The 27733-nt window shown below is 41.6% G+C and overlaps 2 protein-coding genes across 4 annotated transcripts in view; one reads left to right on the top strand and one right to left on the bottom strand.

The window, feature by feature from the left end:
• The window catches only part of LOC137295609 (sulfoquinovosidase-like), a 23223-nt gene extending 13764 nt beyond the window's left edge, over positions 1 to 9459 (top strand). For 2 of the 3 annotated variants that reach the window (XM_067827046.1, XM_067827048.1), the window contains exons 4-10: positions 79 to 271; positions 1081 to 1421; positions 3308 to 3449; positions 4006 to 4227; positions 5247 to 5459; positions 6046 to 6288; positions 7270 to 8975. In XM_067827046.1, coding sequence (XP_067683147.1) covers positions 79 to 271; positions 1081 to 1421; positions 3308 to 3449; positions 4006 to 4227; positions 5247 to 5459; positions 6046 to 6288; positions 7270 to 7847 — 1932 coding nt within the window. In that variant the 3' untranslated portion in view covers positions 7848 to 8975. Of the gene's footprint in view, positions 1 to 78; positions 272 to 1080; positions 1422 to 3307; positions 3450 to 4005; positions 4228 to 5246; positions 5460 to 6045; positions 6289 to 7269 lie in introns of all 3 variants that reach the window. The other variant, XM_067827047.1, reaches the window with a different exon arrangement.
• Positions 9460 to 27733, bottom strand: LOC137295616 (uncharacterized). Its single transcript, XM_067827057.1, has 7 exons — positions 27584 to 27733; positions 16711 to 16812; positions 16015 to 16168; positions 15033 to 15086; positions 12499 to 13211; positions 11430 to 11663; positions 9460 to 10999 (listed from the first exon to the last, which is right to left on the bottom strand). The coding sequence occupies exons 1-7, from the start codon at positions 27695 to 27697 to the stop codon at positions 10664 to 10666; spliced, it is 1707 nt and encodes a 568-aa protein (XP_067683158.1). The 5' UTR covers positions 27698 to 27733; the 3' UTR covers positions 9460 to 10663.

Raw genomic sequence — 27733 nt, 5'->3', positions numbered from 1 at the left:
GGAACTATTTCAAGGCTGCCATTATGTCCTAACCTAAGGGATTTAATCGTATTCATGATTGATGCAATACTTCCCCAGATGTCCTTGGCATTCACTGGTGACGCCGACGGCAACGGCTTCAACATGGATGTGACGGGTATGAGCGATAACATCAATCAAGTATGGATCAGGTTGGTGGCACCAGCCGGAGAGAGAGTCTACGGCGGAGGGGAACAGTTCTCCTACTTTAATATGAAGGGGCATTCTTTTCCCATCTGGACACGAGAGCAAGGTATTTGTACAATCCTGTGGGGGTATGTCAGTTACTCTGTCCTATTGGGTTTGGGTTTTCTCTCTTTTTGTTTGTTTGTTTCTTTCTTTCTTATATCCCCCAGACTTCCTCAGGAATCAAAGTCCATGAAAATCTTGTTCATATGGCAAGAATGTTTAATGAATTACTGTCAGATAGTAACGATAGTAGTTGAAAACACCAAAAACAAATACCATATATCTCATACACACGTAGCTACGTGTCATTGTATTCCAGCTGAGTAAATCGATCCTCATGGTTTTCATCCCTGGTTTGTCTAGTCTTTACTCTAATACTTACAGACCACCTCTATAAAGTTGTAAATTTGTCGTTAAACAACAAACAAGACAACAAACAATGCGACTCCTTAATTTTTACCCTCGTTCTTGGTAAAATTGTATTGAATTGAACTAATCTGGATATCGAAGACAAACGTGGAGGTTGTTTGCCTCTTGCCGCTGCTGTTATGTTTGTTTGTTGTGCCGCACTGAGCAATATTCCAGCTCCATGGAGGTTTGTAAATAATCGAGTGTGGACCAGACAATCCAATGATCAACAGCATAAACTTCGCGGATCAGTGTACTCAGCTGGGTTACGACGGTCAACCACGTCAGCGAGCCTAACCCATCCCCTTAGTCGCCTCTTCCGACAGACATTCGTTACTAAAGATTAATTCTAACCCGGATCTTTACTGGCACCTGCTGCCATGTTTCCAGAAGGGAGGTAGGGAGGTTCTGTTGCGTTATGGCGTCATGACGACAGCATTAATCACTGGTTATCTTCTCTTCCAGGGGTGGGGAGAAACCTCAGCACCCTAGCTACGTTTTTCGCCAACAACCGCGACGGTGGAGGAGGCGACTATCACACGACGTACTTCCCTCAGCCGACTTTCATCAGCTCACGAAAGTACTACTTTCATTACACCGGAAGTAACTACGCAAAGCTCGATTTCAGCAAATCGTACCACGAGATCTCGTTTTACGAGACTCCAATAAGTACAATGAGATTTGCCACAGCACCCAGTTTGAAAGGTCTTGTCAGCGGATTAATATCAATGTTGGGTAAAGTTGCTGAGCTGCCTGACTGGATCTATGACGGCGCTGTCATAGGGGTTCAAGGTGGCACTCAGAAGGTATGCTCATTCGGGTAATCTGTCTCGTAGTCCCTGAACCACACAACTTTCCATAGTACCTTGACGCATGATTTCTCTCGTAGTAACTGAACCCTGCTATTTCCCATTGTCCCTAAACCACGTTATTTCTCAAACTCCCTGAGCCATCGCCCTTAAACCACACTATATTTCCCTTCTGTCCAGTCCTTTCTTCTATACCTCCTCTACAGGAATTCCTATTCGAAGCCAATCTGGAACTCCTAGCCTGCTCCTTTTCAACTACAATTAAGTTATTTCGTTCGGTTAATTATACATACATACATACATACATACATACATACATACATACATACATACATACATACATACATACATACATACATACATACATACATACATACATACATACATACATACATACATACATACATACATACATACATACATACATACATACATACATACATGGTGTCGCGGTTAAAGCGTCCGTCCGAAGAGCGGATCAGCGATTTCGATCCCGGCCACGTCGCACCAAAAAGCGGTACATCGTACTTGCATTGTTTGTGCTGAGTGAAACAATGACTGATCGACTCGGTGTCAGTATCATGCTGAAAGTCTCATTAACCTATTCAGACCTACTTTTCAGCCGATCAGAATGAAAATAAACACCACAAAAAATTCTGGTTAAACTGAATTCCAATGTCTTGTTTTACAGAAAATGGTATTTACAAATGAATCTTAGTTATAACACCGTCGAGGTTCAGGCAGCATACTTTAACTATAGAATCACAGACTGCCCCTGTGGTGGAGGTCGTAAAATGATTCACAAAGCACCTGGCTCACTGGTTAAATCTGTTATGTGTTTTTGCGCTTATTCTGTAACGCACAGTGAGGTTGATGTGATATTAGTTCTGTACCAGACCGCCAAACCTTTCTAGTGGCAGAGCCTCGTTTTGAGATTTCCACGATTTCCAGGTTTCCGTTTGTCAGAGATCGCTGTACGACAGAGCAAGCTATACCCTGTGTTTGCAAGGATTAAAAGGAGCGTAGTATTGCAATATACACAAAAACATTGCTTACACTTATCAAATAATACTGATTAATATTCCTGCATCCACTTAAATGACATAGTCTATACATTCTGGACTGGTTATCGCGCCAAGTTGCGCAATAGGACGGAACCCAGTAGCTATGAAACGAGCCAGTTTTGAAATCAATGTTTTGACGTGAATGTGTCTGACTAGGGTATTTATGCTTACCTGCGGCTCGTATCTCAGGGGGCTAGCACTACACGTCTCAGGGCTAATACGAGCACCCACACATACACGCTTATATGAACGTCGCCACAGGAGCGACGTTAAGCCCCATTTCTCGTCTCCTCACCATTAGGGGGTACAAATGGCAGTAATCGATACATGATTTCATAGTAATCGATACAATGATAGATCCTAATGTTTACAGTTCGTACAATTTGACAATTTATGAGACAGCGAAGATCTTATTAGTCCTCGTCTTCGGCAACCTAAGCTTCTGGACTGTTTGCTGACTTGTTTGATGCATGTCATCGTATCCGATTAATAAAGACTGACGCTCATGATATCAATCACTGGATTGTCTTTTTGAGACAAGATTATTTACAAGCAATCCAAATATAGCTAGAATAATGCTCAACGTGTCGTTGAGCCATACAACAAAATCCACAAGTCGTTACTCTGTTATGCAAAATGGATTCTTTGACAGATTTGGCCGAGGTTCAGTTGGAACAGGTGGGACCAAGTAAAACGGTATACGGAAGGATCTTTGAAACATTTGAGAAAAATAATAAGGATATATCATATTACATTACACCTTCGCGGTTCATTTATTTCAGTTCTTTCATAATCCACATTATGTGTTTTTACCCAAAGATGATGGATTATATAGACTTGGCGGAAGCTCATGGTCTAAAATTGACTGGCGTATGGATACAAGATTGGTCCGGAACTATTTACACCTCATTTGGACAGAGAGTTTTCTGGGACTGGAAGTGGAACCCCGATAGGTACCCAGGTAATCGATTTTCCATTGATCTACCGATTACCGGTGGATATATCTATCGGTGTTTATATCGGTATGTAGATAAGCAGGATAACGTATATGAATCGGCTGTCATAAACATTCTTTCAAGAACTAAATGTTTGTGTGTTTTGCATGTCGCTTTAACTGTTTACAATTCGTTTCACAGGTTTATAAGAGTTTCTGGTTTTAATGACTCTTGCACAGCACAGCCTGTAGCAAACTGCCGGATATCTATATGCAGTGGAACCTGTTGAATCAGTAACCTGTTAATTCCTGATAAGCATTGTTTCGCATTGTCCATAAGTAGTGGTACATGTTTAATTCTGGACAAGCATTGTTTCTCATGTTCAGTTGTATAACGCAAGACAAGCCTCAGTATTTGATTATTCCTTACAGCGGATAACTGAGAGTCATGGTGTCTGAGGCAACGTCTGTCGCTAAACTGACAAAGATATAAGGTTCAAGCAGCGATCAGAATGAAGGAGGTTGATTAAAAGCTCAACGCAACAGAGAACATACTTTATAAATTCACGTGTTCTCTTTGAAGGTCTGGACAAGACCATCAACACACTCAAGGCCCGTGGCATCCGCGTCTTCGTGTACGTCAACCCGAACCTCAACGCCAATGGGACGCTGTTCAAACAAGCAGACGCTAAGGGCTACTTCATACAGAACTCACAGGGAAAGACACTGGTCCAGAATTTCGGCGAGTTCTACTGCGGCACCATAGACCTGACAAACCCAGAAGCATTCGAGTGGTACAAGAACGGTGGGTATCCATAGTAACGCCCGTCTGCTTCGTCCGGGATCTTGGGAGGCTGGTAAATTGCAGTGCTGTGAATAGTTGTAGTGGCTAATAATAAAGAATTACTTATGTAATTGATTAATGGGAATGTTGCTAATAAACATGCATGTGTCTGTTGTAACTAGTAATATTGCATTTGAGTTCGTTATAAACTGGATAGGTTGATTTAGCTGATCAATGAGAAGATTAGTCTTGGTAGTTAACAGTCTCAGGTAGTTTGGTAGCCTAGCGGTTACAGCGTTCGCTCGTTCCAGGCAAGAACTGGGATCGATTCCCCACATGATCACAATGCGTGATGCCCATTTATGGTGTTCCTCGCCATAATATTGCTGGAATATTGGTAAAAGCGGCGTAAAACTAAATTCACTCACTCACTAGAGATTTTAACTGCTATAAATAGTTCATGTTTCAGTGTCTCATAATAAAACAGATAATTCTTTAAGTGATTAATGGGAATGTTGTTGATAAACATGCCTATGCCTCGAGTAAGTATTAATCTATGCATCAGTTAAGCACGACGTGACGTGTAGTGTTAGAATTGCACGTCCCAAAGCACTCATAGGAGAAAGTGCGACATGGAATCTTTACCATTGTAACACAGACAGACGGGTTACAGTTTATTTTCTTAAATGAAACATGTTCGGATGCTGTAGCATGTCGTAATATGGGACGGTTGGATAGCCCAGGGGTTAAAGCGTTCTCTCTTCCTGCAGAAGACCCGGGTTCGATTCTCAGCATGGGTACAATGTACAAGCCCATTTCTGGTGTCCCCGCCATGATGTTGCTGGTATATTGCTAACAACGGCGTAAAGCCACACCCACTGACTCACCCGCCTGTTGTGGATATGCGATAGGTCCCTTAAAGCGCACGTAGACATTCGTGAACCTGCGGGATCTTTGTGCTATGTTAACAAATAAGTGAGGCATGAACTGACGGTTGCCAGGAACATCGTTGTACACTGGGTCTTCGTCGTCTGTTTCAGAGATACTCATCAAGAATGTCATAAACTTTGGTTTTGGTGGCTGGATGGCCGATTTCGGGGAATATACCCCAGCCTACGCGACGTTGCACAACGGCACAGCGACGATGCGACACAACGAGTGGCCCACTTTATGGGCCCGCATGAACCGTGAGGCTCTACAGGAGACAGGGACGGAAGGCGATATTGTGTTCTTCATGAGGGCAGGATTTACAGGTGCAGTTTCTCCAGATAATAGTTAGAAATAGGCTTTATCAACAACTGCTTCTCGTATGAAACAAGTGTCTTGATTAGTGGGTCAAGCCTGCTCGTTGACACATTTCCTCGTATCCCAGTCAAGGAGATCGATGTTCATAATGTTAATCAAGGGTTTGCTGGCCAAACACCATCGTACACAGTCCACCGTTGACTTTTGTTGAGTACGGCGTTGAACAACTCATGCATTTATAAAAATACTCAGTGTGGCGTTAAACAACTCACGCATTTATAAGAATACTCAGTGTGGCGTTAAACAACAAACATTAACGATGTCCGATATTCATATTGTGACCCAGTGATAATTATTACTTATGTAACAACATAATCTACAGAAAATACACTCCCATAACAACACATCATGGGCATCGATCTGCGCAGTTGGGATATGAAGACATTTCTCAATTGAGTCAACCAACTTTAGGGTTTGCTGAAGACGTAGATATTTGGGTTGATACTGTTATTGAAATGATTATAAAGGATACTGATACGTGATACTATCTGTTATAGAACTCGGATAATAATAATTATTATTATTGCTGTTTAGGCACCGGCAATTACAGCGTCATGATGTGGGCCGGGGACCAGAACGTTGACTTCAGCTACGCAGATGGACTCGCCTCAACCATACCTGCTGCCCTATCGATGGGAATAACGTCACACGGACTCACCCATTTCGACATAGGGGGGTACACTACCTCTGCTGCAATGGGGCTGGTTCGGACTGAGGAGAGGTTGCTTCGGGGAGCTGAACATGCAGTGTTTGGACCCATGTTTCGAACTCACGAAGGTAGAATAAAATACACGTCTGCTATATTCACAATGTATATGTCCATTGTCATTCAAGGAATACGGGACATGGGAAGTACATAGAGAATCTCACTCAAGTATCAACTGATATCAATTATATCAATACGAGTTGATAAAGTTACAAAGGTTTGCTTTCATACTACCTTTAGACTTACAGTTCAGCGATGTCTTAGCATTATGACGTCAACAAGTTCATGACGCAATAGCATTATCAGGGTATTGAACAAAAATCTGATATCAAAGCGAAATATCCAAGGAGATGTCATATAACCTCACATAAGCGATATGTCCTGTGGAACACAGTTTTGGATGCTAAATCGGCATGCTTGATATCACCTGTCCCTTTGCGATCTTGGATATCTATACACTGCTTTTGTTTCCTTTAACTCCCTATATCACTTGAATTTATTGATGTAAAAGATCAGTTGTGTTTTCCCCTACCATTACTTTTGAATCCTAGAAGGGAAATACAACACATGTCATATTTTGGATTTCACTTCCTTAGTAAAGTAGTAGTACTTTTCTAGTACTTTTTTGGTTGAGTCCCATCCGCGATTCGAACCCGCACCCTCAGAGTCAGGCACCTAATCGCCAACACACAAAGTCAGCCTCTTAGCCCGCTCAGCCACCGCGACTTCCACAAAAATGAAAGTCGGACAACTGGTAGTCTAGCCTGCGTACTTTGTGTACCCCTCTGATAAGTGTGAATTGGCACGGCTCCCATGGCCGAAAGCTATGATTACACGATGCCACTTAGAAAGTGGTCAAATGCAACATATGTCATATTTGGGATTTCACTTCCTTAGTAAGGGAAATAGTCGCCTTAGATGTCCCTTCTAGGATTCCATACATTGCGTTTATTCACGACAGAAATCGTGGTTTTTTTCGTCATATTTGTTAAGGATATGGGGCTTTCAGACACACTGCATGTTAATCTGCCCTTTCTTTTCGATTTGTTCAGGAAACCAGCCAACTGCCAATGTCCAGTTCTACAGCAACAAATGGATAACGGTCAAGATGGCACGTCTCTGTCAGATGTTCACCCTGTTAAAAAACTATAGCAAAAATGTCGTTCACGTGACGTCACAGACAGGGATCCCTGCACAGCGCCCTCTATTATTAAACTACGAAGATGACGTAAATACCTATGACGTCACTTATCAGTATATGTACGGAGATGACCTTTTGGTCGCGCCGGTATTTTTAGCCAATCAGACACAGTGGGACGTCTATCTGCCGAATGACCCAAATTCCAATTGGATCTTCCTTTGGACTGGCAAAGAGTACGCAGGATCCCAAACGGTCAAGGTCAACGCTGCAGTGGGTCAGCCCCCAGTGTTTTATCGGAAGATATCCCCATATTCTGCAGTCTTCCAGCAGATCGGGAACTTTTCTTTGGTGGTCACACCATCAACGCCTCACCCCACCGGCCCCACAAGTCACCCCACAAGCCCCTCAACATGTTCAGCCGGCTTTATCACATTCTCATTCACACTGGGATTTTTATCTCTGTTTTTCGCCCTTAAAGCTCTGTTTTGAAGGTGTTGACTGTTAGATTTAGATAGGGTATTCATGCTTGATTGAAGACTTGTAGGTACAATATTTACCCAGGATGTAGTGGACATGGACCGGGTCTGGCGGAAAATACGGCATACCCGTATTTGGTTGTTTGGTTGAATCCTGATTACACCCCTTTTTTTATTTCTTTTTATTTCATTGTTTTATTTTTTTTTTTATTTTTTTTTTTTGTTGGGGGTGTGGTGGTGTGTGGTGTGGTGTGGGTGTGGGTGTGTGGGTGTGTGTGGGTCTGTTTATCAACACAATATCGGCGCTCCTTGCTTTTTGCCACAATGAGTGAGTTTAGTTTTACGCCGCTTTTAGCAATATTCCAGCAATATCACCAAGGAGCACACCGGATATGGGCTTTACCTATGTGGAGAATCGAACCCAGGCCTTCGGCTTGACGAACGAACGCTTAAACCACGTGCACGTTTGTTTGTAGCCATATATGGTCACTTCTGGACCAAACCAACTAACAGGAGACGTCATGTTGAACGTCCCAAACCGCGGGGTTGCGATCACCGAATGTGCCTTCCATTGTCCTGATCTAGCTCGACGATGGATCCTACCCACTCTGTGCATCACACATCTGTTACCATTTTTAATTTTATTTTAAATCATTTTTATTTATTGATTTTGTTATTTTTGTGCTCTTAAAGAAATGGCATGGTTGCCTGGCACAAAAAGGCTTCGTGCATGATATCGGGTGAACATGTACAGCTTTAATGCAACACTCCCGCCGGTGTATAATACACTTAATATTTGCTCAACATATACGATACATTGCATTGCATTATTAAAGCACGAGCATGCATGATACCCGAAAGCAAGGAGTCTGTTTAATCAAGGGCTTGAACTCTGATCACAGGCTATTTATCACGTCATCGTGTATTATTCTGAAACAGTCATTGTGAATAGTAATGCCAGAATAAACAGAACATATATGCATCGGAAAACTCCGATTGTGTTTGTAATTACAGTAATTATATGTATTTTTATATTCCTTTTTTTTATATTCCTTTTATAGATTGACTTGTGGGTGATTCAATGAAACATGTTTTGGCTCTTGTGTAAGTAGGTATTTATTAAAACTGAAGAGAAGAAATACGGTGCAGTTTGCTTGAATCGGTATGAACAGTAGAACCTCAAGGAATCGCTCTCAGTGAAATGAAATTTCCACAAAGGACAAATTTTAGTTTGTGCATTCGTATGCATGTAAGCAGTTGTCCGAAAACGAGCGCTCCGAATAAAGGATTTCCAGATTAGCAAGGTGATGGGACAATAGAGTGTGTGTACAACAGATTGTATCATTCACTCAGTCCCTTCCACAAGGCGACTACAGTGTTAAAACACACCTTAATATAGACAATCGCATTGTTAAGATCGCTTTGTGGGCGGAATCTGGGCCCCATTTCACAAAGCTCTCGTAAGTTTAAGATGTCGTAACTTCTCTCGTAACATTCGTATCTTACATTGACCTATGACAGTCGTAGCGCTACGAGGGCTTTGTGAAACGGGGCCAAGGACAGTTGCGCTATCTGTTCCCTTCTTTCCGTATATTATGTAAATACATAAATAAACAAAGTGTAACTAATCGTCCCTTGCCTTTTATTCTTCACAACATAAAGCTACATGTGTGATAAATTCCTATGAACAATTACACAAATGCTTCTAGTTATTTAGTATATGTACACAAAACAACATTCAGAATACCAAGCACTTGGTTCACAGCGCAAGGCATATATACACCAATGTGAGTAGAGTGGTTACACTTGTTGATTTGTAAATTTGAACTTTTAAATTTTATGACAGTGTTATTTCAGTCGTGATAAGTTTTGACATTTTATCAACCGACCCAGTCCAGCATATTAAATAAAGGTGAAGATGTGTTTTATGCTTGTAGTCTGGTAAATGAAAATAATAAACAAAATCAACAGTTTTCTTGCAACCATGTTAGGATTCTGTATTTATGAACAGCACAATCCAACACGGTAAAACAATGTGTTTTTAACTTTGTAGTACAGAACAATAAATAAATTTAATGTAACAGTTTTCTTCTGATTGTTTTAAGATTCCACATTTCATCCAAACAACCTCAATCCAACGTTGTGAAACAATGTACAATAGTATTTTCACCTTTGTTATTTTGTAAATTAGAACAATAAATCAATTTAATACAACAGTTTCCTTGTAATCGCATTAAAGATTTTGCATTATTTACCAATCCAGTCCAATGTGATTCAGTCACGATTAAGAGCCCCACGTCAAGGACTGAACCACTTGGCAGTGGTCAGTGAAGGTAAAGTGTGACCAGTCTCTATCTGTCTTACTTCACGGGATTACATACACAACCTCCCTAACAACCCCTGAATACACATGGCAGCGTATCCAATTCTACCCAGAAAGTTAACCCACAATTTGGATCCCGACACCCAGGGCAAAACACCTGCAAAAACCATGCACATCTTTTTTAGTTCGTACTCATTGCAATGTTAGCTCAAAATGGAAATACCGTATGTCCTATAATAAGCGCCCATGCGCTTATTTTTTAAACGGACTTCAAGACTTATATCCCAGCTCTTATAAGAGGCCCGGCGCTTTGTGCTTGCTTGGTGTAATTACCTTAATTATATGTGAGCTGCTTTACAACAGGCGCTTATTAGGGGAAATACGGTGCGTGACAACTAATCCACCAAAGCGGATGTGTGTATTGGCGGGCGATGCATGATGATGTGAATGCATGCCCGTGAAGTACTGATCAAGACGAGTCCATTTTAAAAGTTCTTCGACCCACATTACACATTCCTTGGGGGTGCGGCAGGATTACCCCATGTCGGCCGGGGTCCCATCGGAGGAACAGGACCCGGAGAGTTGGCCTTAATCTCGAAGTCAGTGGCTGAGAGTTGGAAGGGGTTATCAAACATGCATATAATTCTCCACAGATGAACAGGCATGTACTGGCGGTTGATGAACACTGTCATGGTGGCGATATGTTCGCCGCGAATTCGGCTGACGGTTCGCTCGACCCTGTAATATGGTGGCATGGTGTTGATCTCGTTCTGGTACGCGTAGTTCTCGAACATGGTCACGTGGGGAAGTGGACGCCCCCTAGCGGCACATGTCACAGTCACCTGGAGCAACAAGTTCATGGATGAGATGAGGTATTTGAACATATGTATATTGTATTGTCATAAATCGTATGACAGTATGACGAAACATCTAAACGCCATAGAGCTGCAGATATGTTGTTTAACGCCGCAGTCACAATATTTAAGCTACATCGGGGCAGGATGTGAGTTGTTTCGTCAGGCTAAGCACATGAACAAGCCCGTCGGAAACAACCTCTCGGTCTCAATACAAACATGACTGGAACAAAGAATTTTCATTGAAACTGTAAAGGAGCCCCAGTGAAGTTGGGAGATTCAGAACCTGTGGAAATCTAGCTAGAACTGTTTCATTTACGGCTTTGTCTTGCAAGGAGGGACAGGCAAAGGGAAAATAGTGTGGTTCAGGGACTGTGAGACAGTTCGTAGTTAACACGCTGGTTTAGTGAATACGTACTGTTTCTGGTCCGTACACAACGCCGGATGAGCTGTTGACGTACTGCACGGGCTCACTCAGTAACAACGACGTTCTCATTTCCGTGTGCTTGGTGCCGCTGAAAGCGACGCAGACATACTCTCCCTCATCCTCCTCCATCATCTGTTTGATACCGTAGTGGTTGTACAACATGTACGGCTCGCGCACCTCCAGCTTAGGCAGCTTCACCTCCATCAGGGACTTGTCGATCTGAACCTGCAATACACGACATCAGTGTGTTGAACGCTGGTTGATTTACTTATTATCATGAGTTGTGGGGATCCCTTGTATGGACATGACTCACATATATCGATAAAGCTAAAAGAGTCCTTCATTCCCATGCTTCTGACAATCATCGCCCCACTCTTTCCATTCTCCAGGTGCCCGGTCTGACGTACCAAACAAGACGAATTACAGCCCAGAATCAATGTTGATTTGGCAATTGCCCTAAAATGCTTTATGGAACATAGGATGTCGTCATGTCCATTAAAATTGTCAGTGGTCTTGATTTCGAGATAATCCTAGTCATCGCCCTTACTTTTTCTATAGTTAGTCTAGTTCCCGGGATCTGCTGCGCTAACGCTTTGACACTGTCAGTCTCGAAGCGTCTGCGCAACAGACTCTGGGAACCAGGCTGTTTCCTCATGCCCACACTTGATATTTCGGTAAACTGGAACTGAAAATCTAGGGGCTCATATACTGCGGTCGTAAGAACCGCGATACTTTATCCAGAGATCGAGGTTAGCGCAACTTTATCGAATATGCGAGCCCTGGTGAATAAGTAATATTGCTTCAACAATTCCATAGCGGACACCAGAAACGTGCTCAATACAATGTACCCATTCGAATGTGGGTGAGTGAGTCAGTTGACTTTCAGCAATGTTCCAACAATATCACGGCTGGGGACACCAGAAATGGGCTACACACATTGTACCTATGTGGGGAATCGAACCCGGGTTATCGGCTTGACGGGCGAACGCTTTAACCACGAGGCTACCCCACTGCCCTGTACCCATACAAGGAGTCCAACCAAGGACTGAGTAAGTCTTACCTTGTACAATCGGATGCGTTCTGGGACGACACCAACAGCATGACAGGCGATGGAGCAGGTCTGGTTGAAGATGCACGGTTTCAGAGGCGGGTCACGTCGTACAAAGGCAATGAAGCCTTTGGGGAAGGGGTCGTACCTGTCGGAGCGGTGGACAAACACATATCGCATCTCTGTAAGTCCTGTGAGGACAGAATCCCGCTCAGTGGCAGTGTAATATTTTGAGAAGATGAGGATACCATCGTAATCCCCCTTGTCCGTCATCAATTCGTAGGTAATCTTCAAATCAGACCCGATGTCGTTTTTCTTCAAAGTTCTGATGGGCCCCACCCTGACCACGCCCCCCTGGATCTCTCTCCACTGTGGGTACTCCTCTATGACCGGGGGAACAGCGGTAGTGTTGGCCATCCAGAAACTCCACTGATAGTCATTTGGGGAGGTGAACCCGGGGTAGAATTTTGGGGAGGACACTGTGATCTGCATTGCCTTCTTTTTGAAGTAGTTGAAGCTGCCATGAGGACCGGCGTCGACCTCGAAGTTGGTGGGACGGAGAACGACTTCGGCTGTTTTGTTCGGATTTGGTCTGAAGCTGAGGACGAAGGTCACGTGATCGACTATCACGGAGGCGACGATCTCCTTGGACGGGTGGATACGGAGGGTGGTCGTACCCCTGCCGTTCCTGAACACTTTAGTGATGATACCTTCGTCGCTGATGGCTGAATTTGTAAAATTGAAATCATCATCAACACAAACATAGTACTTACAGTGCCAAAGAAAAAGTTTCTGATGAAGCTTCACTTAATCAAATAAATTGATTACAGTGACTGATGCGCCCATAGTTAAAACAAATATCGTCACATCGATGCAGTTCCAGTGCCCCAATAGTACATTTTTAAAGCCGATATCCGTTGCCCCTCTAAGTAATATTACAGCGCAAAGCTATAACCACTCACTCAAAAAATCGCCGAGGAGCGTGCACAAAGCTCCATTACTCCTCCCAATGGATCGGCATGATATCAAACTTTATTCTCAGCTCCATTTGAAGTATACAAACCAAGGTGTCTAAACACCACTGTATATTAGCATAACGTTTTCACCTTATCAGTTCACCCGTTCAATTCCTCATCAATAAACAAAAGCAATTATAGGGGGGAAAGGCAGTTTCAAAACCGTTGTACTTCTTTTAGGCAGGAACCCATTAAACGCACATTGAACTTCTTGTACGGGACACGATGACGCACGTGATGCCCCATTGTACGTGAGGCCATGTCAACGATGACAGTTGAAGGCCGTGCTAGTATCATCACGTGACAGCTACATATTACACCCTCTTCTTACTATCTGCAGGAGTCAGGTGGTTTCAAGTGTTCTGCGTATGTAGAAAGGACTCATTGCTATTCAAGCTGATTGACATTATGAACGGACTTCAATGCCTGTTGTGCATTAGCTTTATTCATTGTATAAATAGTTAGAGCACCGAACCCACACAGTCCAGTGCCATGGTGTTACGAACGAGAACTTTATCAACTACGTTAAAAACGAACCGATATTCAATTCATTTTAAGTTCTTGTCGAATAAGTCCACGGTAAACTGCTTAAAAGACACGACCTTTAAATACATGGATATCAGAAGAGCAGATTAGTATTGCGGGTGTACTCTTCAACTGAGGAATGGGGTCGTTTCGTGGTTAGACCGTGTTCGAGTCCCCACATGGGTACAATGTGTGAAGTCCATTGTACGTGTCCCCCGCCGTGATGTTACTTGAATAATGCTATAGCGGCGTAAAACCTTATTCAGTCAGTATTATGATGAAATAAGACAGCTCTGCATCACCTATGTTAGACTCGATCGTATTTCCAATAATGACTTACTGCCGAGATTCACAAAGCCATATTAGGAGATCGGTTGCTGCAATACATAGACAGATAGGTTTGTGAAACAGTGCCTTGACTGACAGCTTCGTGCTCTGGCTGTGCCCAATTTTCCGCCCTGACATAAAGTCGACTTTGTGTTGACAAAATACTTTACGCACACGCCCCAAACCAAGAATACCCGGGGACAGTGCACTGCTATGGCCATAACTGTCTCGGTCGGTTTCTCAAAACTTACCAGTTCGCTCACAATTAAGTTTTTGACCAAGAATTGGCTGAGGTTTCTGTTGGGATGTTTGGGATTTCTGTTGCGGAATAACAAATAGCAAGGCTTTCTTATTCTAGTTTTAAAAAAAACTATAAGGGATTGCTGCATTCGACTGAGTTCAGTGGTAGATTGGTAGACATGCTAAACGGCTTTGAACCCAAGCCTGGGCCCACCTGCACAAAGCAACCTTACTGCTACAGTGATTGTAACTCCCATTCTCCAACATAGGCTCAAGATAGTTGCATTGCTAAGATCTGTTTGTGCATGTGGGCCCTGCCCAGACGGGGCCATGACAGCAGTAACAGATGCACACGTCCGTATCAAGCTAAGTATGGGAACATTATGTGCACTATTACCCCGGGTACTCGAGGGTGGGTTATCATAATTATGTACAAACCGCCATCAAGCGAGCCTGGGGTGTCTTTCAGAATCTTTTGGGGTTTGCTGTTACCTACAGTTAGAAACAGAATGAACTCCATACAGTTTCAGATAGTGTAACGACATGTGGTTTTGTTTGTTGTTTAACGCCGCTTTTAGCAATATTCAGCCATATGGCGGCGGTCTGTAAATAGTCGAGTCTGATACAAGTCTTGAATTTATGTGTATCTCTTCTAATTGCCATTCAAAGACCGTACATCATAAACATCGATCTCCGTATCTGGGATACCTTGACCTGACCACCCGATTCCGTTGTCGCCTCTTACAACAAGCATGGGCTGCTGAAGGCCAACTCAATCCCGTATCGTCACGGCTGAAAACAATACTATTGGTCATTTTTCTGAAATATTTTGTCAACCGGCGTCATTCCTTCCACACTTAATCCCTCAGTTATACAGCCTATGTCCGTCGCCATGCTGTGTATAAAGTATATCAGATGAATAATGCTGTGAGTCCCTCTCCAAACGAATTACCCTTACCGTGAACCGAATTAACTGGGTCTAAACGGAGCATGTTTACATAGAAACATTCATACGATGTAATGTCCAACTTCAATCTGTGTGGAAGCTGAGGTGTCCGAGTGGGTTACATCACTGACTTTGTCTACTGACGACTGAACCTGTACTTCACACTTGAATGAGTAATTCCAATAAAACATATGTTAGAAATAATGAGAACCCAGTGTGCTGCTCTACAAACTGTGATTGTTAAATTATATCAACTACCGCTTTATCGCATAAAAATATATCAACCATTTTGGTTCTGTTCATAATCGCTATACTTGGCGCTAGTGTCTTTGTTCACCCACAGATAGGCAGAGTGATAGACAAAACGAATCTGAGACACCAAGACGTATTAGACCATGGCGTGAGGTTTGTGCAAGGTATAAATGACTCATAAAAAACAATGAATGCGATGAAAATTTTCAAAGCGTCACCTACCGGCAGGTTCTGTGTTGACTCTCCAGATAACTCGTGGTTCCTTAATGGCTTTGTATTCAATCGTGTAGACGGCGCTATCCTTGGCAGGATTGACCTCGACCTTTGCCTTAGTTGGTTGAAGGTCGACAGGGTGTTCATATCCATTAGGTCCAGTCTGTAAAATACACACAACGCAAGTCACCTTTGTATTCAACTTGTTCATTTGTCTCACCAGGGTGAACGCTGAATCCTCAACAAGAGCTAAATGTTTACATTTAATCAAGTATTTCTTAGACCTTTTCCACAAAGTTTCGTAAACTTCAATCGTATCTCAGAAAACCCGACTGTTCATCCACACCACCAGTACCATGAAATCGTACGGACCATAACCGTGTTATTTGACAACAACTGAGACTGAGGGGTGGTTAGGGTATGGCGGTAGGGTATGGCGGTAGGGTATGGCGGTAGGGTATGGCGGTAAGGTATGGCGGTGGGATATGGCGGTAGGGTATGGCGGTAGGGTATGGCGGTAAGGTATGGCGGTGGGATATGGCGGTAGGGTATGGCGGCGGGATAGCCCGATGGTTCAAACTTTCTTTTGTCACGCCGAAATCCTGGGTTCAATTCCAGACACACGACTCACTCTAGATGTTATAAACCAACTTGAGATGCTACACAAGGGGCATTAAACAATGAGTGTGTGTAGAGATTACTCACCGATTTTAAGGCAGTCCACAGTCTGTTAATTTCATATTCGACATAGCTCTGAAAAGTGTTGAACCTTGAGAGTAGTTGTTGTACTGTTGTTGAGAGTTCACTCTGAAAAATAAACATAAACAAATGTCAGTTGTTATAATACACCAACTATCGAGATGACGTTGGGGAATTTGTCAGCACCACCATATTCCATTGTTTATCAAATAAGCCTCCGAGTTGAGTACTGGGATTCGAACCATGGACCTTCTAAAGCCAGCCACCCTGTCCAAAACACCAAAAGGTTAACCCAGTCAGCAACCTGGCAAGAAAACAACGTCATTCATTGGATCTATGGGCTACAGTTACATAAAGTGAATCTGATCAGGTCAAATCTATCCATTATAGCAATTGCATCGAAAACAATTTCTCCCAGAGCACACGCGCGCCCGACCTTCAGGTTCAGCAAATTGTTCTGAAGAGTTATGGCCCAGGTTCCAAGCTCGAGTTCTTCCACGTGATATCCCTTGTGGCGAGGAGGATCAAGTCAGTGCCCATGGTTTTTCTAAACCCCACAAATATCAGCTAAATAATTGAAATTACATGCAAATAATCAAAGACTCGAAAAACAACCCCTGACAAATCCAGAATAAATTGATATAAACAGCAAGTATAACGTGTTAAACTATAAACTCTTTAAGGTTCTGATTCAAGTAGTTTTGTTTAGCTGCGTCCCATCAGGGATTCGAAACCTCAGTTCCAGAGTCAGGCACATAATCGCCAGCATACAAAATAAACTCCCTAACGACAAGTTGTCGCTTAAAGAAACCACGGCCACCGCCTACAATACATCGAATTGCTCTTATTTACACACTCCTAGACTTACGTATTATAAAATATTTATCTATTCATGTTCGTAATATTAACATTTTACATTTTCATGCTTCAATTAACATTACGGCCATAAATATCAAATACAACCGAAAGTATTTTACAATAAAATGGCCTCTGCTTTTTGTCCTCAACGTCACGATATACTACATTGTCAGATTAAAGCTTTACTCGTGTCATTATACGGTACTCATCTCGATAAAAGTGTCACACTCCGTATAAAAATCTGATACAAGGCAATTATACGTCGACGTTCGCCTCTTGAAACTGTAGGCTAAGATACGCAGTAGTTTATGACCAAACATCGTGACTCAAACTTCGAGAGGCGCAGTTTTGTAATTTGTTGGACTATTGTGACCCTTGAGGGCATTCAAGTCAAAGTAAGGTATGAATAAGTAAGTTTAATATCCTACAGTGTCACAGTTGGGACACCAGACATGGGCTTCACACACTGTGGGGAACTGAACTCAGGTCTTAATCACTCGTCTATGACAAGTAAGAGCATCAAATACATATATGCAAGAAATCTAAGAACCAAGTAAATCGAGAGGTATAGCAGCTCAGGACAAAGTCAGGAATAATGATGCTAGCCACGATCACTAACCTACATTACGATGAGGAGATCCCTACAAGGGTTAAGGGACGCAACTCAGTCTGTACATCGTTTTGTGAGACATTGTTTTGTTTCATGAAAAAACAGTTGAACGCCTGCTGAAACCACTTCCCATGTTCTTAGAGCACGTATTAGCTCAGATATCGCCATTTATTAAAGACGCAGGTATTTTGACAATCATGTGTGACCCATATGTATTTGACCTAATGTATATAATATATTATTATATTATATTATCACAATTGTGAACAATTATCACAAGATAGATAATAATCATAATAATCACTTGACAGAAATAACCATCTGTCCCCCGGGTTTAGCACATGAACATCAAATATAGAAAATAATCACCAATTTTTCACGCCATATTTTGATTGATACCCCATCTGTAAAAACACATGACATTCTTCATTCTGAAAGCACGCAGTTTGACAGAATACACGCGAATAAGAGCAATTTATTTTCACTGTAAATTATTGTATGGTCTCAAGAACCTCATGGTGAAACTCATATCTGGCTGATTTCTTAAGAATTCGACGAGTCATTCTATTTCACTCTGTCACGCTGAACAGTGGAACCTGATACACTATAGGTTATATGTTATCAGACCTGACAATTATACGTTCACGAAGGAACAGCATCAATCAGCTGGTGGACACGTGGAGTCATGTTTTTTCGGCAATCCATCAAAGTCAGTAACTTCTTGAAATTATAACTGAAGCAAAAAGTTAATTATTTTGTCATTTTGACACATACATTTCTTTTGGGCTGTGTTTATGAAGTTCCGCACGTGATGACTGAAAGCAAGGGGATCGCTGAATCTACTTCCCATTTCATTTGGTGATGGGGGAGAGGGTGCTTGCTGAGATGTTACACGATATGCATTCGGTTATTATTCGGTTATTGTTCGGTTATTCGGTTTTTCTGCAAAAACGCAATCCGAACAATTTAGAATGCCATACAAATATTGTTTAGATAGTTTAAATTGCCTTAAAATATCAATGGGACTGTAATCATTAATGAATTATTCCATTGACTATTTCAGTAAACTTGTCTATCATATACAGGTTGTAATAAAGGAAAGTATCGAGGAGGGATCATGGCACAATCAGACTGACACATCAGGAACCCTTTATACACTCAGCCAGTACAGCGAATGGAGCTTCTTCGAGGAAGCCTGCCTAGTCGAACCTACTCAGAACCCTCTGACAATTGATGTCTTTGAGCGGCATTCAGTTGCTTTTTATGACCCAGATCTTTTATGGATATAAACTTTCTCTTAATTCTTTAACACACGACGCTTCGAGGTGATTTCAGACTCCTTCATCAGATGAACTGACAGTTGATACTAAATTTATTCTCCTCAAAATTATTCTTATCATCAGTTATAATTATCATAATTATAGTCATTATAATTATTTTCGAAAATTATTTCTCTCAAAACTCCGAAGCCTTCTATATTACCGAGAGTGTCACAATGGGTGTGTTTCTGACATCAAACCCTGGAACTCTCCAGGTCAACAGATTGCAAGGTGCCAATCCTACGGCACGAAGAACAACGGAGAATCTGAGTTGGCACTTGTGATATTTCCGAAGCCCTGTATTTCATATTGGAAACTGAAATACGGTGTTAAAATAATGTAAGTTATGATTTGATGTGTGATTGTTACATACTATCAGAAAGGAACAACACTGTTCATTGGCTGAAAGCATTCTCTAGACCAATCACATTTAGTGTTAGATAAATGGGTAACTGATGCGTGGAAGTTATGGTTTGATTGATCATGAACTGAACAGACATTGTCTAGCTACAGCATTTGTCAATTATTTTACAAATATTCCCGTAGTCAGTGACATGGTCAAACGTATACCCTTGGAAAATATATTGGCAGACAGGGCTGGCTATAAATTAAAGTTATAAGCCCGACAAGTAACTAGCAAGCAGAGGGCCGCAGGGCAGATCTATTTCATACATTGCATATATGCCTGTATGTCAATCACATGTGTGTCAAAAGGTTGAGGCAATATAAAAATATAAACAAACAAGGACAAGGTCAGGTTTACAGTCTCCGTCGTACCATATGAACCTGCGAGTCACTACCTCAAACATGGCCACCATAAGGCCATATTGCTTGTTATACTGAGTTTGGGCCAAAGCTCGACATCCCCTGACAAGGTGTTGGTCAGTCTCATGTTATTCATATGGGCAATGATAGAGGAAAGCCTTGTGTTTTCTTTTACAGACCAGTGAAAGTCTCATCAAACTGCATATGGTTTCCATGTAGTTGTCACCTAAAGAGCTTTCGTTTGATACATTGTGCCCTGGGTGGCCAATACAATCCGGTGGCCTCAACCCCACCCACTCACCCCTCAGACCCGTGAAGGTCCGAATTTGAATTGGTCTGCAGCAACCCGTGCTTGTCGTAAGAGGCGACTAACGGGATCGGGTGGTCAGGCTCACTGACCTGGCTGGAACATATCGTATCCAAACTGCGTAGATCGACGCTGATGCCGTTGATCACTTGATTGTCTGGTCCAGACTCGATTAATCATCGACTGCATCCTTACATCTGGAATATTGCTGAGTGAGGTTTTAAACCACAAACAAACAAACGCTGTTCCTTGAAACAATCCACAAGTACTGGGACGACCTCACAGATGTGTCATTGTAGAGGAGTCATCATCACACTGCCGCTATTGCCACACGTTGATGTGTTAATGTCTCATTATAGAACAAGGTTTTTAAGCGTCATTCTTGATAATCCTTCATCAGAATGAAATAATTGAAACTTGAAAGCAAAAATCAAGGTCGTTGTGCAAGTCTAGGGTCAACGCCGTCACAGACTGTGAATATCTTTACAATTAATCATTTCTTAAAACTTCACAACGTCTATGATAGTGATATTCTGAGACTCATTATGCCAGAGATGAAACGACCGCTTGTGGGCGCGTTGTCATGAACATATCAGGGTCACATCGTACCGCGTTATCATAGGGTAAAAATACACACATGATGCCACTGCGTCACGTTCGCTTAAAATTTATTATATTTATTAACACAGTTACACTAATATTTCACATATTCCTGTCACCAACAAATGTCTTATATTGCCAATAGTAAAAAGTGGTGATGCCGCAATGCTGTTTATCTTGAATGAATGAATGAATAAGTGACACCTCGTGGTAATCAAAAGTCACGCGCTCCTCGTGCTCGCAGCCAGATGAGCAATATGATTGACAGATGAGATACTACTAGCATGTCTGTTTCCTCGAGAAGAACACGTGAAATGGAAGACTGTTCGCTCACTTGACAGAGTGTTGACAACTTCATTTAAGGCGCACACAAATGACGTGAGGCAGTGCACTTCAGTGGGTTTGGGCTTCAACAAAATGAGACAATTAACTGCATTTTCCGTCAAAATGTTACAACATCACAGTGACCCATAATACGGATATGTCACCTTCCACGCAGGAAGCAAAACTAACTGAGGTTAACCTTACCTCCCATTCTTTAACATTGTCCGCGGAAGAATAGGCCTTCAGACACCCATGCTTGCATTAAAAGGTGACTGTGCTTGTCGTAAGATGCGACTAACGGGATCGGGTGGTCAGGCTCGCTGACTTGTTTGACACATATCATCGGTTCCCAATTGCGCAGATTGATAATCATTCTGTTGATCACTAGATTGTCTGGTCCAGACTCGATTATTTACAGACTGTCGCAATATAGCTGGAATATTGCTGAGTGCAGCGTAAAACTAAACTCACTCAGTCAGTTTGACATTGCACTAAGGGTACCTTAGTGACTTACAATCACCTTAATGCTTTGTGAAAGGAGGCCCAAATAGTTATTTTGACATTTATAAATATATGGTTAAAGCAAATAGTTTACTTGTGCTATTTATAGTTTTATAAACGTATCACGAGTTTATATGTATTAAAACAAAACAGTCTGAAAACTATATTTAAAAGTTGTATCAAGATGTTTTATGCTGTAATGGAGCAACTATGTAACATTCAAAGATGGCCTTGGTTACGTTACACATTTTATTTTTAAAAGAAGGAACCGGCAAGTGTTTCTTTTTGCTTATCAGTGTTTTGCCGGACATCGAGTAGACAAATGGACAGCTCGCTTGATGAGAAAAACATTAGTCTTACATATATAACATTCATGAATACTAACTGTATTATCGGACATGTTTAACACATGACCATTGAACAAAGGCAGGAAGCTCTGTGTGTATGCGTGCGTGCGTGCGTACTAGTCGCAGTTAATTCATTGTGGCTTGCACGTGACATTTCCAAATTCAACATGTGTGACATGATAATTTATCTCGACAAGGCACACTGAGATTTATCACAGGAAGTTGTAGAAACAGTGGAAAACAACAGTCACGAATTTAGGGATTACCATATATATTTGTTTCGCTGGACAGAAATAATTTAGTTATTCAGCCAGTTCTAACAACTCATATGTGTCCGCTGACATGTATGACCACAGTGGAAGGTTTCCTTCTATTATATTGTTGTCATAAAGGAAGAGTAGTGAAGCGGGCAGCTTTGTATCTGTTTCATGGCTGTGCTAAACAGGTTACATTCGGGGTTGTGGGGTAGTCTTGTGGTTAAAGCGTTCGCCGAAGACCTAGGTTGTAACGTATAGTTAATGAGGGGTGTTTATGCCTTGGGGGAAAACACCTTTTGTTACAAAAATAGTCCATCCGTTACGGTGATGCATCGACAACGTGGTGAAGTCTGACGCTCACCAGTCATGATCAACGCTGACCTACAAGTAGCTCTTCACACACTGAATAGTGCAGTCTTACAAAGACATGACCCCTTAATCAGTAAATATCCCATTCAAGTTCGTGAATATTCATGTTTACCAACTCAAGACTCTCCATCAAGAGTAATCTATTTCAGTCGCCAAGTGTAGCGTTAATCGACTGTAGGTCAACATGTGAACTTGTCTTCTGCTGCTCACGTGTACGTCCGTACCATACGTCGTATTTGGTGATGGATACGTTTATAATTAATTCTAATAACATCCAATGTTTTCACTAATACGATACATACATTTACACAGTATTCTGTTAGCATTTTTGCATGTAATAAATGATTTCTTGACCGGGATCGGTATAATTCATCACACGAAAAGCGTTTGTTTGTCATTATTGTGCTGCTGCTGTTTTGTTTCCTTTGTTTTCTGAACAAAAAGGCACAAACCTATTTCATAGACAGGTATTTCTGAATACACGCTCCGTTACAATGCGTGATGAACTTTCAATGTTCGGTTTTGATACCATAGGGAGAAAAGTTAGGCTGTGAGGAGCTTGTAACATCTGCGGGACGGAACGAAAGTTATTTTTGGTGCGCGCTCATCGGAGAAGGCTAAGTCTACGAGTGAGTGAGTATGGTTTTACGCCGCTTTTAATCTTTGTATCATTTATGCTTTAGAACTGATTTCATTTAAGGACGTATTTCTGACTTATGACATATTTAAGGATTTTGATCATTATACATCCGTGGAGAAGACATATCCATTGAGAGAATATGATTTTATGCCGTATTTGGCAGTAGTCAAGCAACATCACCTGGTGACACCTGAAATGGGTTTCACACACTGTACCCATGTGCTGACTCGAACCAACGTCGTTTGCGTGAGGAGCGAACACTTTAAGCACAAGGCTATCCCACCGGCCCATTAATTTATGAATATCATAATATCAATGTAAAATGTTATTCCTACATATGAGATCGTAAGAGACAATATATCGCATCCAGTTCCGCATAAGCATAGATTTTTCATTACAAAAAATCAGATCCACCCCCCCCCCCCCGACCACCACCACCCTACCCCCCCAAAAAAATAAAATAAAATAAATAAATAAATAAATAAATAAATAAATAAATAAATAAATAAATAAATAAATAAATAAATAAAAATAATAAAATAAATAAATAAAACGAAAATAAATGCTAAAATTCGATTACTTCTTAAAATATACCGACTGTGATATTCACAATACTGTGAGTTAGTGAATGTGGTTTTACGCCGCTTGCAGCAATATTCCAGCAATATCACGGCGGGGGAAACCAGAAATGGGCTTCATACATTGTATCAATTTGAGGAATCGAACCCCGGTCTGTAGCGAGACAGACGACCGCTTTAACCACTAGGCTACCATCTTTTCTCACAATATAGCGATGTAAATAGCCAGGCCATGTACCTTTCCAAGTTGTAATAAACATGTCAAGTAAAATTATGAGCTCCTCCCATTACGAAACGTGCACTGACCTACTTGTGGCCCGGCGGGCCTTTGTGTACAGAGCCCGTATGAAGCTGTAATTGTCAGGATAGGACACGCTGGTGTTGACAGTGTCGGAAATGAGCGACGATCATAACTTGGATGACAGATGATGTGCTCATGGCTGTTTAACTTAAAATATATTCAGCTGGTTGAATTCCCGTCTCCAACAGCAATAGGTCGTGAGTGATAAATGAGTGAGATGGGTTGAAGAATATTTTTTTTTCTTTTTTTTTTTATTTATTTATTTATTTTTCGTCAGGAAGTGCAAGAGCAGAAGCAGTAGTGGGTGTAGTAGCCGTTGTATCGATGACGTAACTGTACCCGTGGTTCTCACAATAGCGGTAATGAAGTAATGATTCATTTGTCAAACGTCATAAAATACAAGATACATGTAAGACGAGTAATATGCCCAGCCCCACTGTACATGGAAACATTTTTTTGATGCCACTATGATGAAAAATGTTGGTGTTTAAAATAAAAAAAACCGTGAACAACAAGTAGCGCATTAGTTTACGCAACTAGGATACGATGACGTGTGTCAACCAAGTTAGCTCTTCCCTTAGTGGCATCTTACTACATACATTGGCTGTTGAAGTTTAACTCTAACCGGGTAGTAGTAGTAGTAGTAGTAGCAGCAGCAGCAGCAGCAGTAGTAGTAGTGGTGGTGGTAGTAGTAGTAATGTAGTAGTGGTAGCGTTAGTGGTAGCAGTAGCAGTAGCAGTAGCAGCAGCAATAGTAGCAGTAGAAGAAGTAGTAGTTAGGGTAGCAGTCGAAGAAGTAGGTAAATACGCGACTAAACATTCAATAGTAGCAGTAGCAGTAGCAGTAGTAGCAGTAGCAGTAGCAGTAGCAGTAGCAGTAGCAAGTAATAGCAGTATCATCAGAAGTGGAATACGAAGAGCGGGGAACACACTGTCGGTTCCATCCAGCACTTATTGGTCGTTCAAGTAATGAGCTACAATAAAAACGCTATCAGCAGCAATGACCGCAGTCCGGCGTCGTGCGTACTTATGAAACAGATCTGCATAATTTACGTCCTCGAAAGTCAACTCACAACAAAATGGCGTTTTCCAGTGGGACAAAACTGAAGTCCCAACGGACATGCCGCAGCCTGGTGCTATGTCGTTGTGTGTGATTTCAGTGGTGACAGATATTAATCGGGAGATTACTCTCAGCCGACCGTGCACATCACGCTGTCACCTTAATGGCGTATCGTGATCCCCCACATCACCGTCACACAACCTCGGGGGAACTGTTACCTTGTCTACACATCATGATGTTTCAGTGACGTGGAGCAGATAGAAAGATAGGCCACGTGGACCGGAGTATGTGCAATGAAATCTATGTATCATAATTACTGTGAGTGAGCAAGAAAAGGTTTAAGCATCGTTTTAAAATATTCTAGCGAGGCGAGGATATCAGAAATAGGATGCATGGTACCCCTGTGGGGAATCGAACCCAGGTCTTCAACGTGACGAGCGGACACTTTAACCACTAGGCTACCCCACTGCCCCTCTATCATTCTGTCACTGTGTAACACTCGAATCGTTCTATCTCTGCGAAACGCTTATCAATTTATAAATGTGAAACTATCATTCTGTTTCTGTGAAATTCGTATCGCTCTATTCCTGCGAAATTCGTTTCGTTCTTTTTCTGTGAAACTCATTCTGTTACCACGAAGCTATACTGACGGAACTAAATAAAGAAACGTAGTTAATCCATCCTAAAATGTTTACTGTATGAGGTCACAGACCCATATACACGAAATGAATAGAAAATAGTTTAGAACCAGATTCACATACTTTGGCTTTCGAAGGCATACTTGAAATATAACTTATTTAATTGACCATTTTGGGTAGCTAAATAGTGAGTAAACAGTCGGACTGAAGGTTTATATACAAGTATTCAAATTTATGAACTACTCTCGGATGTTTTTTGAGGATGAAAATATACAGTTGAAGTCATACAAATAATGTGTAGGCGACAACATGTATAGTTGTACAAAACATATCCAGATTTAATCATTTTTTGTTAATGGGCTAGCGTTTGTTTCGTGACCACACTGAAAACGTTACTACATTCCTTTTATTACATTATAAAGATGGATCAAAATAAATGACAAGAAGGACCATTATAAAACAATGCCAGCTCTGAATGTTATAATCCTAAATCACATTCCATCGAATACGTCTCTATATTTGTGATATCCAGTCGTATTTATGGCCGAAACGTTTAATGCCACGGATGTTTCAGGTGAGTATTAATAATGTCCTTTTTCCGGAAACAGTGGGTTTGAGGATTTAAGCTGCAGACTTGGTAGCTATAAATGTCGTTGTTTCCTGGGGCGCTCATTCTAACAATATTAAGACTGGCTTTGTCTCTGAAAACATTTCTATTCAGTTAAAAGATTTTGCTGAATATGTTTTAAAAAGAGTAAATTGGACGACCAGTAAATCAGAAACTGATCAGATATCATGAGAACATTATCAGAAGCTTATCCGATATCTTGAGGTCATCATCAGAAACAGATCCGATGCCTTGTGTGCATTATAAGAAACTTGTCAGATATCCTGATGACATTAACAGAAACTGATCCGATATCTTGAAGGCATTGTTCAGAACTTGATCCGATATCTGGTGGACATCAGAAACCGATCCGATATCTTGAAGACATTATCAGAAACCGATCAGAGATCTTGAGGAAATTATCTAGAAATTGATTGTGACTGCATATTCGGATTCCGTCTAGGGATGTGTGAAGGGTGTAACCGTGGCATCGGAATGATAATAAGAACATTTTTCTTTGCGATGATTGTACCACATTAAGGAATACGGGCCCCGTATCAATGCTTTTTAGGATGTTATATTTCTATCCAAATATACAAAAGACATATCTGATTTTGTGTATCAAACGCTGACTACTGTATGGTAATATCGAAAAAACAAAACAATAAACTCTGTGGGAACGGGTGCACTGAAACTGCTTCTTCTGGTTCAGTTCGTTCAGGGTTTTGTTGAAAAAGGTACGTCCACAACGCAATAACGGTTCACAAAGCTGAAACATGAATGATGGCCAAAGACTTACCAAAGTTGGTTGTGGAGGTGCTTGGCAATTGCCGGACAGTAAGCAGAACGAAAGAATCCATACAAACAAAAACATGGAAGCGGGTGGAAGAAGAGATTTCGATGAGCCCGCCATGGTGAGTGGATCCAGCAGAACTGGAGAAGAAGGAGT

This window comes from Haliotis asinina, chromosome 9 (assembly GCF_037392515.1).
Source record: "Haliotis asinina isolate JCU_RB_2024 chromosome 9, JCU_Hal_asi_v2, whole genome shotgun sequence".
Classification (NCBI taxonomy): domain Eukaryota; kingdom Metazoa; phylum Mollusca; class Gastropoda; order Lepetellida; family Haliotidae; genus Haliotis; species Haliotis asinina.
The sequence above is the reverse complement of the archived record's forward strand: the minus strand, read 5'-3'. Positions and strand labels throughout refer to the sequence as shown.

What these genes read in the sequence shown, in the direction of transcription:
- LOC137295616 (XM_067827057.1), bottom strand. Translation starts at nt 27,697, where the DNA reads ATGGCGGGCTCATCGAAATCTCTTCTTCCACCCGCTTCCATGTTTTTG. An exon ending in CCCAGGCTCGCTTGATGGCG is followed by an intron (nt 13,212 to 15,032) that starts GTTTGTACATAA and finishes TTACAAATTCAG; the next exon opens with CCATCAGCGACGAAGGTATC. An exon ending in TTGTGTACGGACCAGAAACA is followed by an intron (nt 11,000 to 11,429) that starts GTACGTATTCAC and finishes TTGTTGCTCCAG; the next exon opens with GTGACTGTGACATGTGCCGC.